The sequence below is a fragment of the Pinus tabuliformis genome, chromosome X (assembly GCF_031772625.1).
Source record: "Pinus tabuliformis cultivar Carrire ecotype Pingquan chromosome X, CPIR1, whole genome shotgun sequence".
NCBI lineage: Eukaryota > Viridiplantae > Streptophyta > Pinopsida > Pinales > Pinaceae > Pinus > Pinus tabuliformis.
The window spans coordinates 1,116,601,551-1,116,620,283 of NC_142308.1; the positions used below are offsets into that span (position 1 = coordinate 1,116,601,551).

Below are 18,733 nucleotides of genomic sequence, written 5' to 3' on the forward strand. Positions count from 1 at the left end.
AGCCATTTTTTACGTCTACTTTTGTATTTGTTTTTGCACCAAGTTTTGCATCCAATTTTAAGCTATTTTATGCCCCTTTTTGCACCATTTTTTTTTGTCTACTTGTGTCCAATGTTGCACCATTATTTACACCGACTTTTTCATCCAATTTTGCATTTTTTTGGTGTCTAGTTTTACATCGTTTTCACCATCCAAATTTGCATCTTTTTTTGCCTCATTTTGTGTCCACATTTGCATATAATTTTGTGTCTGAGTTCGAGCCTAAATTTGCATGTGATTAGGAATCATTTTTTACATCCAATATGGCATCCTTGGTTTCACCTTTTTTCAGCCCCATTTTGCATCTTGTTTTATGTCTTATCTTACATCTTTTTTTTTTCCTTTTTTGCACCCAAGTTTGCATCCCAAATTTACACCATTATTTGCATCATCATTTGGCATATTAATTTGTAACGATTTTTGCTTCTTTTTAACGTTCAACTTTGCATCTTATTTTACATCTAGTTGTTCTCTTTTTTTGCATCTAATTTGGTGCCCATTTATGTGTCCTTGTTTTTGCCCAATTTGATATCCTTTTGTATGCCATGTTTTGTTCCCTTATTTGTGTCAAATATTGCACAATTTTTCACTTCTAATTTAAAACACTTTGTATGTCAATTGTCTGCATTTTGTATTAATTCCTAGTTTAACATCCAATTTTACTTTCAATTTTGCATCCATGGTTACATCCGCATTTGACTTCTTATATAGAGTATATTTTTCTTTACATATATGACCCCCTTTATAGATTCATAGTGAAATATATGATATTTTCTAAATATCATTAAAGCAGATATCACAATTCAAAATCATTTGTAAAGAAATTTAAGAGAAATTGACAACATCCATCCAAAAAAATAACAATGTGTCATTAACAACTTTCAAAACATGTATAAAATAGCAACATAATACTAATAAAATCAGTATTATTTTTAATCAAAACAAGTAAAATTCAAATATGATTAACAAATCAAAATATTTCATGAATATCGTTATTCTACGATAAATTAACAACATACATAAATCAAACTCATCGTATGATTACAAAATCAAAATGTCTCATTGATATAGGGTAAATTCACAACACCCATCTAAACATAACAATGTCATTCTACACAATAATTTCTTCATAAAAAACAATGCATGTGCATGCCTAGCTACCACCACCAAGATCATCCTCATGATCATCTTGACCATCCTCATTACTCTGATCCACATCATCACCAACACCACAACTATCATCATCATCTCCTCCTTCACCACCATCATCCTCATCCTCATCCTCATCATCTCCTGATATATGTTGAACATAATTTGGATCATCGTCTTGGCAATCATTACCTATAGCATTCTGACAAAAAAAATCAATATTACATGTTAGTATTAATTACATAACACAACGCATGTTTTTGTTATACAATGTTAACCATAAAATGAAGTAAGATATAATATCTAATAGTACTAAAAAATAAAATGAAAATATGGTTTAAAAGTATATTGGAAATCCAACTAAGATTACATACCATGGAGTCCATCCAAACAACAAATTCAACCCATCTCTTTTCCTGCAGCACCTCCTTTTCCAAATGATTTGGAGGTCTTTCATATTTTAGTTCCTATCAATCAGTAAATAAGGAGAAATTAGATAACAATGAATTTCTTCTAGTACAAAATTTATTAAAAAAATATCACATGTTTAATATACTTACAAAGGTTGTTATCAGTGCTTTTAAACCTTTCTGGCCACTACGATGAGTGACTTTTGTCTTGGTTAACCTCGCCTTGGATGCCTTGTCCTTAAACATAAACCAATTCAATTTATTTTCACACAAATACATGTTTAAGATACTTATAAGTATTAATACATTCTAAATAATGTTTAATGAAAAATTCAATAATGAATGCTCTCATTGCCGACTTTTCTTTGTGTCTTCTAGAAGAGATTCATTCATACTTAAACAAGGGGATATATTGTAACTTTTTCTAAGTTCTGAATTTTTGGATCGAATACTAGAGTCCAGGCCAAATAAGGTGCTTAAACAGGTTGATATATTATATCCCGGCGTAACCTCATGGATCCTCAACGGAGTATCCAGTTGGGAAGGTTCCTACTTGCTCACCACAATCTGTATATTTTCTCCAACTTCGAAATTTTGGTTCTCTCCAGCTTCCTGGCCATTGTTTCCCTCAATTTTGGCAGGGTCAATGAATCCCTCATGTTTTCTGTTGCTGTCCATATCAAACAATTTTTCTCTAATTGGACCTGCAGCAGTTATGCCATCAACAATAAAAATGCTTTCCTGGCATGCTCCCTTCATGGATTTGACTAAAGATCAGTAGCATGAGTTACAGGTGGTCCAGGTTCAGGAGTAGATGGGTGGGGTTCATGAAAGCAGTAAAAGGAGCTAAAGAGGGATCTCCTAGTGTCCAAACAGGACTAACTGCTTAAATACTGGGATCTGCTAATGACAGATTGCTCACCCGGGGTCTCAGGATCAGCATGAAAATATTGAAACCATATTCCACAGAAGTGAGATCTTGAAACCATCCAGCATTCTCTCCCAAGTTCCCAGCATCTGGGAGATGAAGGTTGGTATTTCAAGTCCTTCACTTTCATACCTCCGATGAGTGGATTATCCAGAACGAGGTTTCGAGAAAGGCAGGCAAAAAAGAAAATCAGAGTGTTTTTTGTATTCGGTAGCATCTGAAGTTCTGGTCTCCAACAAGATAATCACTCCCACTAGAAAGCCATATTGAAATTTCCATATGTGAAATTTCTATAAAGACTCTGAGCCTTTTGTTTTGAAATCCTGTAATATGTATACCGATTGAATGTCAATGTTTGTTCACTAATAGGAAAACAAGGTTACTATCTATTAGCATATTTCTTAATAGTGAAGAATTGCATTGAACTTCTTTGTGCTATACATATGAATTCTCAGATACTATAAAATATCCGCTGAAAACTAGAACACCTCTAGTTATACTTCAGTTTATAGATCAACTACAGCACAGGCAAACAACCTTATGTCATACAACAACATCAAATAATTATGTAGCCATTGACTACAAGATTTGACCACTTTTGACTACAAAAATAACCAGGGCCATCTGGGTGACAACAGATAAAAGAAAGCGGAGAAAATTTGTGTTATGTATATGTTATCTCTTATGCATACAATATTATTATGCACCTATGGAAAGATGGAACCTCTGCATTTCTTTGGATTTAGGCTATATCATTTTCCTTGAATTAACTAGGTGATTTTTTTTTTTTCTCATGTAGTAGGTGCTCCAAGGACATAAGGACTCAGTGTATTCTCTTGCATCTTATTGTCTCAATAGGATTCCGAGCTTGGCCACACTTGTGTATTTTTATTTTGATTAAATTGAAATTGGGATTCTCACTCTGAAAAGATATGAGGGAAAAATATAAACAATACTTGAAAATTGATAGATAAGATCGTTGTTTATCATATGGTAGTATTTAATGATAAAAGTCTGTGCTACAAAAAAACACTGCTTTGCATGAACGAAAACAATGGCTACATAAGATTTTCCTAGATGATATCCTCTATCCCATTTGCACAGTCAGGTTTCTGTCAAGGTCTGCACCTGAGACTTTCTCTTAGAGCTTAGCAGCACCAATGAGGATACTCTTCATAAAGTTTAAAAAGTTTGCATTTGTTTTCTGGAATGCAAAGATGCGGGATATACACATGCACAATCCAAAGCTCCATTTCTGACTGTATCAAAAACTGCAAGAGAAGGTCCTACTCCATGAACAGAAGAGCATCCCATATAATCCTCTAAACCTATTGACCTTTTCAATTCATCCATTTCGTCCACCATGGGACCTTCAAATACAACAATAAGTGAAGTGCAAAGTGAAGATGATGGAGTTAAATAAGGATGTTGAATTGCTTGGCACATAAGGAAGTTGACATCACTCATGTCTGTGAAATGTTTTCGATTCCTCATAGATGTATCAAGTGCATTTGAGCATTGTCTGGCCAGCTCCCAAAAGTCCCCTGTTTCATTGATATGATGGGTATTCATAATAGCAGAATGGTAGAAACCTTCGTGCCCACAAGAAACCAAAATAAGGGTCAAGGGAAGCAATACAAATATTCACACAACTGATCAGAAGAAAATTAATAAAAAAATAAAGGGTATACAAATTGAGATATACTAATACTGTTTGTAGCTGATAGAACCACACACAATTGCTTTCTTACTGAATACAAGTGTATCTATACAACATATATACCATGAACAACATGACTGCTCACACTAGAAAAACCCAGTTCATAGATTGCAAGAAATCATGCCATAAATAAATTAAACCTACAGAAACTGATAACTGTAAATAAATACAAAAACATACTGTGAAAACTAGACAAAACTTTGAAGCAGCAGTGGTAATTCAAAATAAAATAAAGCAATGTGCAAATATGGAATTGGCAAAACCTTACGAACACTATGATCAGATAGGCTTCTGCCAACGAGGCTTCTACAGTCAACCAGAGTTATGACAGAGTAATGCTCCCAGCGATTGCCAAGCTCCTTGAGAACGGAAGTGGCTTTAAGCCCAGCTGCTGTTAAAGCTCCACACATTGTTGTTCTTTCTGTCTTGCAAACCTGTGATGGCAATCCATCAACATCAAAATTGATACTCATGAAATCATAGAACTTATAGTTCATTAATTTATAATGATATAACGTAGAGAACAAAACCTAGTGTGCATTTACTGGCATTAACAACGCACAAATGTAAGACCTCATGGACTATAAACTCTTTGTGGACAATAAACTCTATTAACATGGAAGATAATAGACTTTATGGCATAGCTATCACTAGGCTATAGACCTTATGGACTTCCTATCCACAGTTACAGAACAATTCCTATCCTCTTCATTGACCTAGATACTAGGAAATAAACCTTATGGACTTCATATCCGCATAACATAATTCCTATCCTCCCCATATGACTTCTCTGACACTACTAAATCAAACAGTACACAGTATTGGATATTGACTTGCAGCAATGCTACAAAACTATCTATAAATCTATCAGTACAGATTATCAACTTACATTCTCAAGCTGAGATGTCCTCTCTGAGCATAAGCACAGACGAACGATTTGCGAATGGCGAGGAGAATTAGGATCTTCAAATGGCAAATTGGCATGCCTCCTGGACCCCAAAGAATATCCCAATAAGTCAACCCCATGAGCCCAGAAGGGCTTGTTGGCCTAGCCTCTGGGAATTTCATCCTCTATAGCCATAAAATTTAGGTTTTCTTCATGATATCCATTCTTCTCTGTCTGAGAATCGGTTTCATATAAAGATCTATAAAGATCTTAGAAATTTCTATAAAGATCTTAGAGGCTAGATCAGTGTGAAAGAGGGAGAGAGCCAACAAGTACCATGGATAGTGAGTAGGTTTCATATCTATAGTCTCTTTATTACAGGATGGTATAACATTACTAATCAGTGAGGCACATAGACTAGTGTACATGTTTCCACCAAGAAAGCTCATAACACAAAGACTAATCGCCCGGTTGGATTCTTCCCTGCACCTGCTTTGGCTGGATCGAATCCCTATATCGGGAGTAGTGCCAGCGGGGAGGTGGGCCGGCATCTAGCTAGTCCAAATCATCCATCCAGGCACATCAATCTCAATTTTATGTTTGAAGTGACAGGCAGGCCCCTGACTTACAAAGGGTTCATTCATGCGCTCGTTCTCGCTTCTTGATCGGATTACCTTATGGATGCTCGACACCTTGATGAGGTCTGACCTAGATCGGATGCCCAACTATATCGGATGGGCGGCGAGATGAGGGATGTTTCTGCTCAAGCATTGATTGACTAAGCCAGTTTTTTCCTACAGGATTACAATCGGGGCCAACAGGATAGATAGATTGGGTTGATTCCATCCATAGGTTCAGATTAGTGCGTCGCCCTACTTACTATTATTAGGTGACCCCTATTCTTATTTGAGCTCTTCCAACCTTTTCACAACGGCAAGTAATTACCGAATCCACAATGGCTGGCAAGAGCGCCCCCAGCTTATTCCTATAGCTATGGCTAGATCTTCCAATCACCTGGGAAAGCCGAACAAAAGAAAGTGAGGGGCCCTACCGCTCCAGGAGCAATCAGCCAGCACATCGGTGCTCCACCTACTGGCCAAATTAGATATAAAAGGAGGACGTTAATACCAGTTCCCCATTCATCCCAGAATTCAGATCTTTTGACCGGGAATAAGAATCTCGCTTGACCAATCTTGCACATAAAGACTCGTTACGTAATGTATCCTCTCTCTTGCGACCGAAAGGAGCTAAGGAACCAGTCACTAAGATGGGTGGGGTTCATGAAAGCAGTAAAAGGAGCTAAAGAGGGATCTCCTAGTGTCCAAACATGACTAACTGCTTAAATACTGGGATCTGCTAATGACAGATTGCTCACCCGGGGTCTCAGGATCAGCATGAAAATATTGAAACCATATTCCACAGAAGTGAGATCTTGAAACCATCCAGCATTCTCTCCCAAGTTCCCAGCATCTGGGAGATGAAGGTTGGTATTTCAAGTCCTTCACTTTCATACCTCCGATGAGTGGATTATCCAGAACGAGGTTTCGAGAAAGGCAGGCAAAAAAGAAAATCAGAGTGTTTTTTGTATTCGGTAGCATCTGAAGTTCTGGTCTCCAACAAGCTAATCACTCCCACTAGAAAGCCATAATGAAATTTCCATATGTGATCTGTATGTTTCTACACTCAACATCTGCATTTCACTCCTTATAAACCATCTCCTAAAACCACTGTATCAATGCATACTAAGCTCACCAGAAATCTTTCTAATAATGACCATAGCTCCTGTAGGGATGGTATCGCCATAATGCATGCCACAGCAGTAACACACTAAAGCCTACTAAAAGAGAAAGCTTGGATTGTGGTGTGACTCCCTAGCATATGTGTTATACAATAATCCACCTCTAGCCCTCTAAGTAGCTCTATAATGGATCTCTCCTCGCATCAATGCCAAAATATGTCGCAGAGAAGCAATGTAGGTTGATGCCATTCATTCAAACCGACTTTGTTGTAGAGGAACGTGTCAGTCAACCTGTGTGTTAATGTTATACATATTGCAGAGGAACAAAGTCTTATACATCGTGAGCCATATAAACTGTGTAGAGCCAAGAGCCATCGGTAATAGAATTGGCAGTAACAACATACCAAGAAGCTCTACTACTGCTGTTCAATGAAGCTACGAAGATGAGCTGTGTAGAAATTAAATTAAATCTCTGAGATATTTTCTGGAAGAGAATCATCAATACCTGAACAAAATAATGCATCATCACTCTCCATAAGATTTGGCTTATCTAAAGGATCACTAAAGTCCAGTACCAAACAAATAATTCAAGCAAGAAGACATATCAAGGCCTTCTGTAAGCATAGGCATCTTCAAGGGAGCACCCATGTTAGAAGGTTCCTGGTTGCTAGCCACTGTGTCTACTTTCACAAGTTGTATATTTTCTCCAACTTTGAATTCTTGTGTCTCTTCAGCTCCATTATGTACAGATTGTTCTTCCTGGGCATCCTTACTACCATACTTGAAACAAGTCATTCATACTACTGAAATGGAGCAGCCCCGCTGCTAGATAAATCTCAAACTTGATGAAGATCTTCTTACTATTATTCAAAACTTTTTGCAGGGTTATGATTTGAAACCCTGCTTCGACTGAAACCCCAAGTGTAGAAGATAGTTTTGATTTTGAAATGCTAATAGTACAGACAGTGGATGTCAACAATATCACTGACTGCCAGAACAATCTGCCCATGCATACACTCTTCCTTGATTATGATATTGAAGATAGGAAAAGGAGGCAATACCAATGAGATAGATCAATGCTTCAGAGAATGAAGATCGGTGGATACTCCTGGACTTGTTATGGAGATTGAAGACACAGTAAAAGTCTGACATTCCTTAGAAGTGAAGTCAGATGATCTTTGGTATCATCGATATTTGTTCCTTTCACTTATTCATAGGCACCTTACTAGCTAGTGCCAGTGAAAAGTATCAGTGAGTTCTGAGGGAGCAACATATATTTTCTTACTATTCCAACTATATGCCCTAGACTTGAATCTAAACAGCGAATTGTCAACAATGGTGTCTTGTCACTTAAAAAAAAAACTCAACAGTGCCTTGTGTATCTTAAATTCAACAAGTTTATTTATGCTTATCTCTGTAAGATTACAGTCTTCATTAGGAGTTCTTTCCATGGTCATATAAGATGATGCCATTTGATGCTATTGGTTAGATTACATATAAACATCGAATTCTCAACAATGGTGTCTTATCACTTAAAAAATACTCAACGGTGCCTTATGGATCTTAAATTCAACATGTTTATTTATGATGGTCTCTGTAAGATTACAGTCTTCATTAGGAGTTATTTCCATGGTCATATAGGATGACACCATTTGATGTTATTGGTTAGATTACATATATATGGAGTATCGATTCCATATTAACTATGCATCAGTGCCAAAATATGTCGCAGAGAAGCAATGTAGATTGATGCCATTCATTCAAACTGACTTTGTTGTATAAGAATGTGCCAGTCGACCTATGTGTTAATGTTATACATAATGCAGAGGAACAAAGTCTTATACATCGTGAGCCATATGAACTGTGTAGAGCCAAGAGCCATCGGTAATAGAATTGGCAGTAACAACATACCAAGCAGCTCTGCTACTGCTGTTCAATGAAGCTATGAAGATGAGTTGTGTAGAAATTAAATCTCAACTAAATTTGGAAGATGAAGTTCTTATTCAACTTCTGTATTTAGTTTCATGTGGCAAGATCGAGATTCTTCTAAAGGAACCTAGCACTGCAACAATATCTACAAGTGATAATTTTGAATTCAATCCTCCCTTTTCGCACAAGTTGAAAAATATTAAGATTCCACTTACAGATATGAATGCAAATGAGAGGAATAGAGTGATTGAAAATGTAAAAGAAGACAGACATTTCTGAATAGATTCAACAATAGTTCTCATCATGAAGGCTAGAAAAATCTTACCTCAGCAACAACTATTGAGTGAGTGTGTTGAATAATTCCAAAGCACATTCAAGCCCGAACTTAAAGCAATAAAATCCAGAATTCAGGACTTGATCTCAAAGGAGTACCTGGAACGTGACAATGAAAACAATAATTTATTGAGATATATAGCCTAATATCGCTGATTGAGATGCAAGTCGAAAACAAATCTGTAATGCAACATATGGTTAATTTTGTTTTATTTTAGAGAAATAAAACATATCACAGATTGGATTTTCCATGTGAGTTCGACTGACTAACATAGAAATACTCTGTTTTGACTTCATGGTCAGCTAATCAGTCACCCAGTTCTACCTTAAAGAGGAGGGACTTAGATAATGCACGGTTTTTGTGCCACAACTCATCAGAGGAGAGAACACTGCTCAACTCATGCTAATGTTCCTTAAATTTTGTTTTATGTTTCAGACAGGGAGTTCCATCCCTTCGTCTACAAGGAAATAACATAATGTGGCGATGGATCGATATAGAAGTTAAAATTATTTGGATCTAAAGGAGTGGTGGTTTTATCCACTACTCCAGCTAGTGCCTAAAAAATATAAAATTTGGGTTTGGTGTTTGTGAATTCCATTGTCACTGAAGGTTGGTATAGCCTAATTTTGGTGTCCACCAGAAACCTATCAATTACTTTGGCTATACCCTCTTTACCCTTCCTTTCATTACACCAATCTTACAAATAGCATGCACTTTCAGAACCTAGTCAAAGAGCCCCCAACTCTAATGGTTTTTGAGACTGGTTATGATTTGAAACCCTGCTTCGTCTGAAACCCCAAGTGTAGAAGATAGTTTTGATTTTGAAATGCTAATAGTATTGACAGTGGATGTCAACAATATCACTGACTGCCAGAACAATCTGCCCATGCATATGCTCTTCCTTGATTATGATATTGAAGATAGGCAAAGGAAATTATACCAATGAGATAGATCAATGCTTCAGAGAATGAAGATCGGTGGATACTCCTGGACTTATTATGGAGATTGAAGACACAACAAAAGTCTAACATTCCTTAGAAGTGAAGTCAGATGATCTTTGGTATCATAGAGATTTGTTCCTTTCACTTCTTGATAGTCACCTTACTAGCTAGTGCCAGTGAGAAGTATCAGTGAGTTCTGAGGGAGCAACATATCTTTTCTTACTATGCCAACTATATGCCCTGGACTTGAATCTAAACAGTGAATTGTCAACAATGGTGTCTTGTAACTTAAAAAAAAAACTCAACAGTGCCTTGTGGATCTTAAATTCAACAAGTTTATTTATGCTGGTCTCTGTAAGATTACAGTCTTCATTAGGGGTTCTTTCCATGGTCATATAAGATGATGCCATTTGATGATATTTGTTAGATTACATATAAACATCGAATTCTCAACAATGGTGTCATGTCACTTAAAAAATACTCAACGGTGCCTTATGTATCTTAAACTCAACATGTTTATTTATGCTGGTCTCTGTAAGATTACAGTCTTCATTAGGAGTTATTTCCATGGTCATATAAGATGATGCCATTTTGACGCTATTGGTTAGATTACATATATCTGGAGCATCGATTCCATATTAACTATGCATCAATGCCAAAATATGTCGCAGAGCACCAATGCAGATTGATGCCATTCAGTCAAACTAACTTTGTTGTAGAGGAACGTGTCAGTCGACCTATGTGTTAATGTTATACATAATGCAGAGGAACAAAGTCTTATACATCGTGAGCCATATGAACTGTGTAGAGCCAAGAGACATCGGTAATAGATTTGGAAGTAACAACATACCAAGCAGCTCTGCTATTGCTGTTCAATGAAGCTACGAAGCTGAGCTGTGTAGAAATTAAATCTCAACTAAATTTGGAAGATGAAGATCTTATTATGAGGCCGAATTGACTGGGTTTGGCTGAGCTCATTTGGAGGAGATTTTTGTTGGTTTGACTAGCATTAACTTTCTGGTTACAACATCTTGTTAGCTGTTGTTTGGCTGGACTGTTTTGACAGTGATTGGGCAAGTAATTTTGTATGATGTACTCTCTCTCTCTCTCTCTCTCTCTCTCTCTCTCTCTCTCTCTCTCTCTCTCTCTCTCTCTCTGTGTGCTGAACTTTTGAAGAATAATAAGAAGATTTGATCAAAGGGTTCTCCCCACATTGGGGTTTTTCTCTAGCATCCGCCAAATATTGTGCCCTCTTGTCTTGACTTGTCTTATTCTTATTGTTTATGTTCTATCTGCAAATACTCTCAATATTTATGTGATTGCTAATCTGGAAATTTATATTGGGCTAATAAGGAAAATTGACGTAAATTTCTCTAAAGCATAAGAACATACCATTGTTATCTAAAATTAACAATCATTCTATAATTAGCATGATTAAAATGTAGAAAAATGTTATGGAGTGTCCAAGTAGTGTAGAACAGAGAAGCAAGAAAAAATACCACAAGACAACCATAGGGTTGATAGAACCATGTTTAGGCACATTAGATATTGCTTGGTGACAGAGTCTTACACCTTTGAAAGGAATATTTGTTTCCCTACATTTCTATTGAACAAATACAAACCTGAATATGTTCTAAGGACTATCATGGAGGGAGTCGAGATGACCCACAGGACCCATAGCTGAATACACAAGGGGATTGCAATGCTGGAAATCTAGTTTATAGCATAGTAGCAACATTTGGTCATACTGCTCTTTATTATATGGAAATTCGGCAACAGTACAAAATTCAGTATGTTTTCACTGCAATGCAGATACAGAACAGTTCACTTACCTTATAATGCCTTTGATACCCATCAACATATAAGCCCCAAAAAAACAGAGCAAAAACCTCAAAAAAATAGAAATAACAGTAAGAAAACACTTAAAAATAAACTACATTGCAAAATTTTCAAAGAATAAATTGCTTTTTCTGGTTTTAGTGTGTTCTGAGGATGAAATTCTTCTAAAATATGGAACAAAACGCTTATTTTCATAGTGAGAAATATAGATTTCCATATTGGAACCATGCTGCATTTCTTTATTAGGTATTTTCCATACTGAGTTGTATTTGAATACATATTCGGATTCAAATTTTGCTACTATGGTTTATAGCCATTCCTAGTTACACGTATGCTGAAATCAGGGAGGTCAAGGTAATCAGATAAATTGTCACAACAATTATGAACAAGAGGCAACCTTCCTTGAAATTCTTGAACCTCCAGTAATCAGAAAAATTGTCACAACAATTATGAACAAGAGGCAACCTTCCTTAAAATTCTTGAACCCCCTACCCTTGCCTGGATTTGCTCACGGCGCCAATCAGTCCTCATGTACATGTACATCAAAATATTTATTATATAATTAACTATAAATTTGTTAACATTACAAGGACAAATAGATCCTCTGTTCATGTAGAGATGCTCACTGACGACCATGTTGACAATGGCGATGAGAGGGAGAAACTGCCGTGATATCCAATCTTCAATATGCATATTTTAGATAATAAAGACTGACCTACTAAGTTAACCAAGTAGCCGTTATACAAAGTACACATAAATGAAGCTCAAAGCTAAGAGATTTTTTTTCTCACTTTCTTTGCTTCCCACACAAACTATTACTCGATTTCGATTTTTCTTATTAGATTCCAAAATTTAATGAAATTATCTGGCTGGGAGCATTGTTGCAGTGCATGGCTTTTATCCACTATCTCCACTACAAATTTTGAAATGACAACAAAAAATCCATTAAGACCGGAATCTCCCCACAACAGTGAAAGCAGAGTTCATTATTCAAGAACAAAGTAAAGCGAACCAAATACTCTAAGAGCTGGACATGCATGAGTCCTCCAGACCCAGATCCACTAGATTGATTGCATCATTTTTTCAGCTAGATGAAGCATCGATGACCCGGTAGATGCACCAGTCATGAGAAAAAATAATAGACGATCAGTGATTCAGAAGCACCCTTACCAAGCACAGTTGAGATCATCCAGATAATCCACAAGGCCATCTAGGTATGCTATCTTACAAAAGCTATAATTCTCAGCTTATATCTTGTAGACACTATACAGACACCCATCACCAGGGTTCTCCCTTCCACACGTAACCCGTCAAACTTTGCAATCCGATGAGCTTCAATAAAGTTTGCCAGGATAGAATCCAGCCTGGTTTATGGCCCTGCATACCTCTCCTTTGACGCTTAGATAAATTAGAACTTATTTATTTTCTAGGCTTCTGCTATTAGTCTCATCTTCATTGTATCAGGTTTATCTGTTATTATAACCCTTGAAAATCTGATAAGGAAATCCAAGAGATGCTTCTCCATATTTGTGAATGGCATTCTTCGTAAAAATGTTGACATAGACTAGTGCACCTAAATCTGGGGGATTTAAACTGGTTACCTACTAACACGTAACCAGAACCAGCCAGATGCTCGTCTTCATTGTATCAGGTTTATCTGTTATTATAACCCTTGAAAATCTGATAAGGAAATCCAAGAGATGCTTCTCCATATTTGTGAATGGCATTCTTCGTAAAACTGTTGACATGGACTAGTGCACCTAAATCTGGGGGATTTAAACTGGTTACCTACTAACACGTAACCAGAACCAGCCAAATGCTCAACAACATTGGCTACAAACAATTGATATAATCACCCCTTTGTTATTTTATCATTCGTCATTCTGTTAAATCTGAAATCTTATTTGTAGTCTCTCCTTTTCAGCGAATACCTTTAAGCACTCCAGCATCAATATATAGTTTTAGTCCCATTAACCTAATGTCCTTTCATCATTTGTGGACATTTATATAATTTATTTCTTTATTCTTAAATTCTTCTTAAAATTATTATTTCCATTTCTTTATGAACCTTCTGCTGTCGAGCAATTGGTGTTATTTTGAGCAAAATAATTTGTAAACGAAGTTTCTTGGTTAGTGAAAAGCCCGCCAAAAGTACCTCTACGCCAAGTAGATCCCTGGAAAGTGTCTACCTCTCAATGTTAGTGACATATCAACGCATTCACCCATTCGGGAGCTTTTGTAGGCAGTCAGCGTCGTATGTAGAGCATCTAGCTCGGCGGGCCTCACAGTTTGTGAGGAAGAGTAAGCAGATTGCAGAGTATTTGCTTATTTCACTCCTTTCGGAAAACCTATAAATTTTTTAAAGTAACTGCTACTTACGAATCATAAGTTTTTTAAAATAAATTCTACTTAGTTTCAGATTTTTAAGGGGTTTTACCAACCCAGAAATAGAGATTCAATAAATGGAAGAGAAGCTTACTGATGGTGACATCGCCGTCAGGGCTCTGGAGCATCTTGTCCATTCCCCTGGGGCCGAGTGAGGTGCGGAGGATTCTCGCAACGGACCTGGCAGCCGCATTGTTGGCCTTCTGAGCATCTAAGCCTCTGATTCGGGTCTTCTGCTCCTGCTCCTTTATTATGATAAATGGCCTCCCATACTCATCAAATGCCAGCGCCATCCCTGCAAACAGTAACAGATTGCAGCACAGAGATTAAAACCTAAACATACAAGAGTGGCTGCTAAAAACACACTGGATTTTGAACCAGAAACCTGAAATGTGTGTACTCCTCTCTGTGTGGAAGACTGAATGTGCGGGTGGAAATCCATTGAAGTTAAAAATGGAACATACCTTGGCGCCGTCAATGGACTGAAGAACCGATCGTGGGGTTCGAGTGTCTGCTACTGGTGAACCCTAATTCGCAAATCTCTGCAATCTTGTTTTCGCTCTCGCCCTGCGAAAAGCGAACATATCCTCCTTCTTGTTCTAGAACGTAAATGAAGTTTGGGTTGGGAGGGGTTTTGTAAAGAAAAGTAAAGCTTTACCTTTTTCAAAAATGCTAATTTCATAGTGAAAAACAGTAAATGCATTTTTTTATTTTCACATCACTAGTTAAGTAGCTATATAATGTTTTTGGTTCTTGGTTAGGTTGGAAAATATTTATAATAATATAATTTTATGGTTGTTGTTTAAGTTTATTAGGTGTTATTAAAACAATAAATACATTTTTTTTATTTTCACATCACTAAAGAAGTAACTATATAATGTTTTTGGTTATTGGTTAGGTTATAAAATATTTATAATAATAATAATATAATTTTATGGTTGTTGTTTAAGTTTATTAGGTGTAATTTTTTTTAATTTCAATTTAATAATTTTTAAATGGAAAAATATGATTTTAATTTGGTTGTATTGAAAATATTTATATGTTTTTACATATAAGGTGGGTGCAAACAAAGGAGAATATATAGTAAGTCTATTTAATAGTTAATAACAAGTGTTAATTTCTTAAAATTATATGATAAATTTGAAAGGAGTAGGGTATGTATCTTTTTTCGGGTGAAATATATTAAAATTATTGTGTGAATGGGGTTGTAAGACAGTTGTGGGGAAAAGTATCCAACACGGAATGACCCTATCCCACTCTAAGGGTGATAGTTCCTTAGCAACAGCTGAAGCAAAGCTATCTAAAGTTACTTATTTATGACATGCAAAAGATGAAAGGAAGAGATCCACTTACCGATGTCTTGCGCAAATGGTCGATCCAATCTCCTCTATTTGCCGCTCGCTCCCAGCTCCAAGTCTTCTCACGGGCCCAGCTACACGAGATCCTGCGAACAAGACAAGAAAAAGAGACTACAAGAAGCATGCATTCATAATTGATTCAAGGATTAGCATAAATCAAATACGCAAGTAAGACAATACACCATTGAAACACATGCGAATAGAAGAACCTCAAATGCTTTATTAATATAAGGAAGCAAGGTTCAGGCGGTGATACAACCGTGAGAGGTCCAATCCAGCATCACCTTCCCGACGGAAAGAAATCTCCTCTTCACCTCCCTCAAGCAATCACCCAATACTCTCAACTATAAACCAACAGCAATTCTTTGCACCAAATTCCAGCCTCCAGATCCCATGGGATGAGATCCTTATATAGAGTTTTGGAGTGAAGATAAGTCAGCTTGATGTGTGACTTGTTGTCCTCTTCAACTCCAGTTGTTCTTCAGTCCTTGAGTCCACTTGGAGTTTCTACCTTCCACTTGGAGTTTTAGAAGCTCTTAACTCATCATTAGGCGAATCTTTTGATCCAAGTGTCATTTTGGAAGCTTCCTGGGCACTGGCACATTGAGAAAAGATTCCTCCACATGTCAAAGTACGCCCAACGCAGGTAGCCTTTGTTGCACTTGCTATTCAGCGCAGGTACACCATGGAGCTTTTGACATTCAGCGCAGATGCTTAGTGGAGCAGCTGCTTTGATCCAAAATTGACCTGTTTTTGACTGTTTTTCAGTGGAGAACTGATCTGAAGTGTTGTGGTTTGCTGACCTTGTTCCTCTAGGGGTAGGAACAACATGTTTAGGGACTTTGGATCCCTTAGATTATTGACATTTCATGCTCTATGCTGTAAGGCACAAAAATGTCTATAACAGTTGCCCCCTAAAGTATGAGGTCGTTTATCGGGTGAAATGCTTTATTAGGAGGATCCGAAGTTCATTCAATCGTCGGGAGGTGACCTGTAACAAAATACAATACAATACATTATCATTTCATACTTTCTTTTCATGATCTAGCTGATGCGGGCATTTCCCATGCTCAGCTTTATAAATACATTTGCTGTACATAAACAGACGATCGTCTGATAATAGACTGATAATTCTCTGCTTTTAATTATCATCCTTTTAGTAGGATGATCATCTGCTGCACATGTCTATGTTTTTATCTCCTGAATATATATCACAGCCCGGATGGATGAAACTAGATCCGGGGTCTTCAAACTTGTCCGATCTTCACTCTAGTACAAGTCGATCCATGTGAGAATTTCTTGAAGTCGAACATGGAAAGACATCGCTTGATTACCAGTCAATAATGTAAACTGTTAACAAGCGCGAGAGGAATCACCGATAATGATGATGACCCTCAAGGTACTACAGCACAATTCACGTGGCGTGAATATAGGATCTGATGTCGAACACCATGCAAAGTCTCCTGGTCGAAGGTCATTAATGTATACCTATCGCCGGAAGATAGAAACTTGCCATTGAGGCATGCAAGCTTCAAAGTACTGAGGGGGTGTTCCTAGATCAACTTCTTGGATAATGAGCTGATGTCAACAAGAAGTGATCCGTCAAAGGAGGGCCTTAATGAATCCCACATCAGTGACACGAAACGGAGCTAGTGATGATGGTGAAAACGATCTGTGAAATATGATTCAGGGTGGTGGTCATGGAAGGATGAAAGATGATGTATGGTAGTGGATGGGACCCGGTTGACACTTTCTGAATGACATCTCTTGAACATATAACGACACTGATGTGATGGATCAGTAGCATTACCCCATGTATGGATGGTATGGCGAGACCATGGTGAAGGGACCGGTGAATGATAATAACCCAACCCGATATTTACAGAGGCAAAAGTGTCATGTTCAAGAGCGACTTGCTACCATTAAGCTTTGAGGTTCTCCCAATTTTTCTCCAGTCATTTCTGACCAGTACCTCTTTATTTTTGTCAAGCTTGAGGAGGATAACATATGCTTGTTCTATAACCTGCCCTTCGGGCAAGCCCATCGCTATGTTTTAATGAGCCTAGAGATAGGGAAACTCGTTCTCGTCTAAAGACGAGTTTGTCGCTATCTAATATTTTTAACGAGCCCAGCGACAAAGACAACTCGGTCCTTTTCATTTTTAGAGAGTCTGAAAAGGGTACATAAAGTGGACTCCAGGGGTCCTTTTTCGTCATCTAATCCCTTAAGTCCGAAAAAGTATAAAACAATACAGAAGGGATGAATGTTCGATATCTTTATCGAGCCGAACTAGACAAGCGCTCGATCTTTTTGTGCAATAATCCCTCAGGTCCAAAAAGATTAAAATCTAGAGGAGGGATAGCTTTTCCGGTCCTTTTAACGAGCTGGAAGGCCAAAACTCGGCAAACTTTTCATATTTTACGAGTCAGTGAAAAGAGCTCAAAGAAGACTCGTATTTTGAGGAACGAGTGATAAACAGGGATAGCAGCAGATTCCAGGTACAGGTTGGAATTTTCCAATCACGGCAGTATTACAAGGATGGCTAGGTGGGATCACTCTTCGCAGCTGTTCCTCAAAATAGGTAAACAATAAAGTGGATGTGAATGATCGGCCAAATGAAAAGTGGAGGTGACGGTGCACAAACACGACCAAGGCTTTTATGGCTGATGAATTTACGGTCTCAAATGGTTATTTACCAGTTCATTTTTTCTGAATGAGCTTGAACTCTGGAGGAAGCCTGCTCACTTGCTTATGTTTATTTTTTAGCGAGCATGAATTCCGCGTTAAAACTGCTCGGTTTTGCGTTTATTTTTTAACGAGCATGAACTATGCCAAAACTGCTCGTTTTATAAGGTCAAATTCATATTTTACCATGACTAGTTTCTCTTTTCCAGAGATAGTACTGTTTCATCATTTGCTGCAACAAACTTGTTAAAAACAGATAACATGAAGTAAAAAATACTAATATTTCACTTTGAACTACGTAAAAAGCAATTTAAAAGATGTTTTTACCTCTCATTTTACCATTTCATGTGCATTTGGTTTGTTGGAGCTTTGGAGGTGCCTCTTCCCCTCGA

General features: G+C 37.3%; 1 protein-coding gene across 1 annotated transcript; it reads right to left on the reverse strand.

Moving 5' to 3' along the window:
• Positions 1–1,077: 1,077 nt before the first annotated feature.
• Positions 1,078–14,830, reverse strand: LOC149143732 (uncharacterized). Its single transcript, XM_089447816.1, has 5 exons — positions 14,684–14,830; positions 14,393–14,593; positions 1,749–1,835; positions 1,563–1,655; positions 1,078–1,390 (listed from the first exon to the last, which is right to left on the reverse strand). Exons 2-5 carry the CDS (start codon positions 14,507–14,509, stop codon positions 1,193–1,195), a joined length of 495 nt encoding a protein of 164 aa, XP_089303942.1. The 5' UTR covers positions 14,510–14,593; positions 14,684–14,830; the 3' UTR covers positions 1,078–1,192.
• Between the last annotated feature and the right edge of the window lie 3,903 nt (positions 14,831–18,733).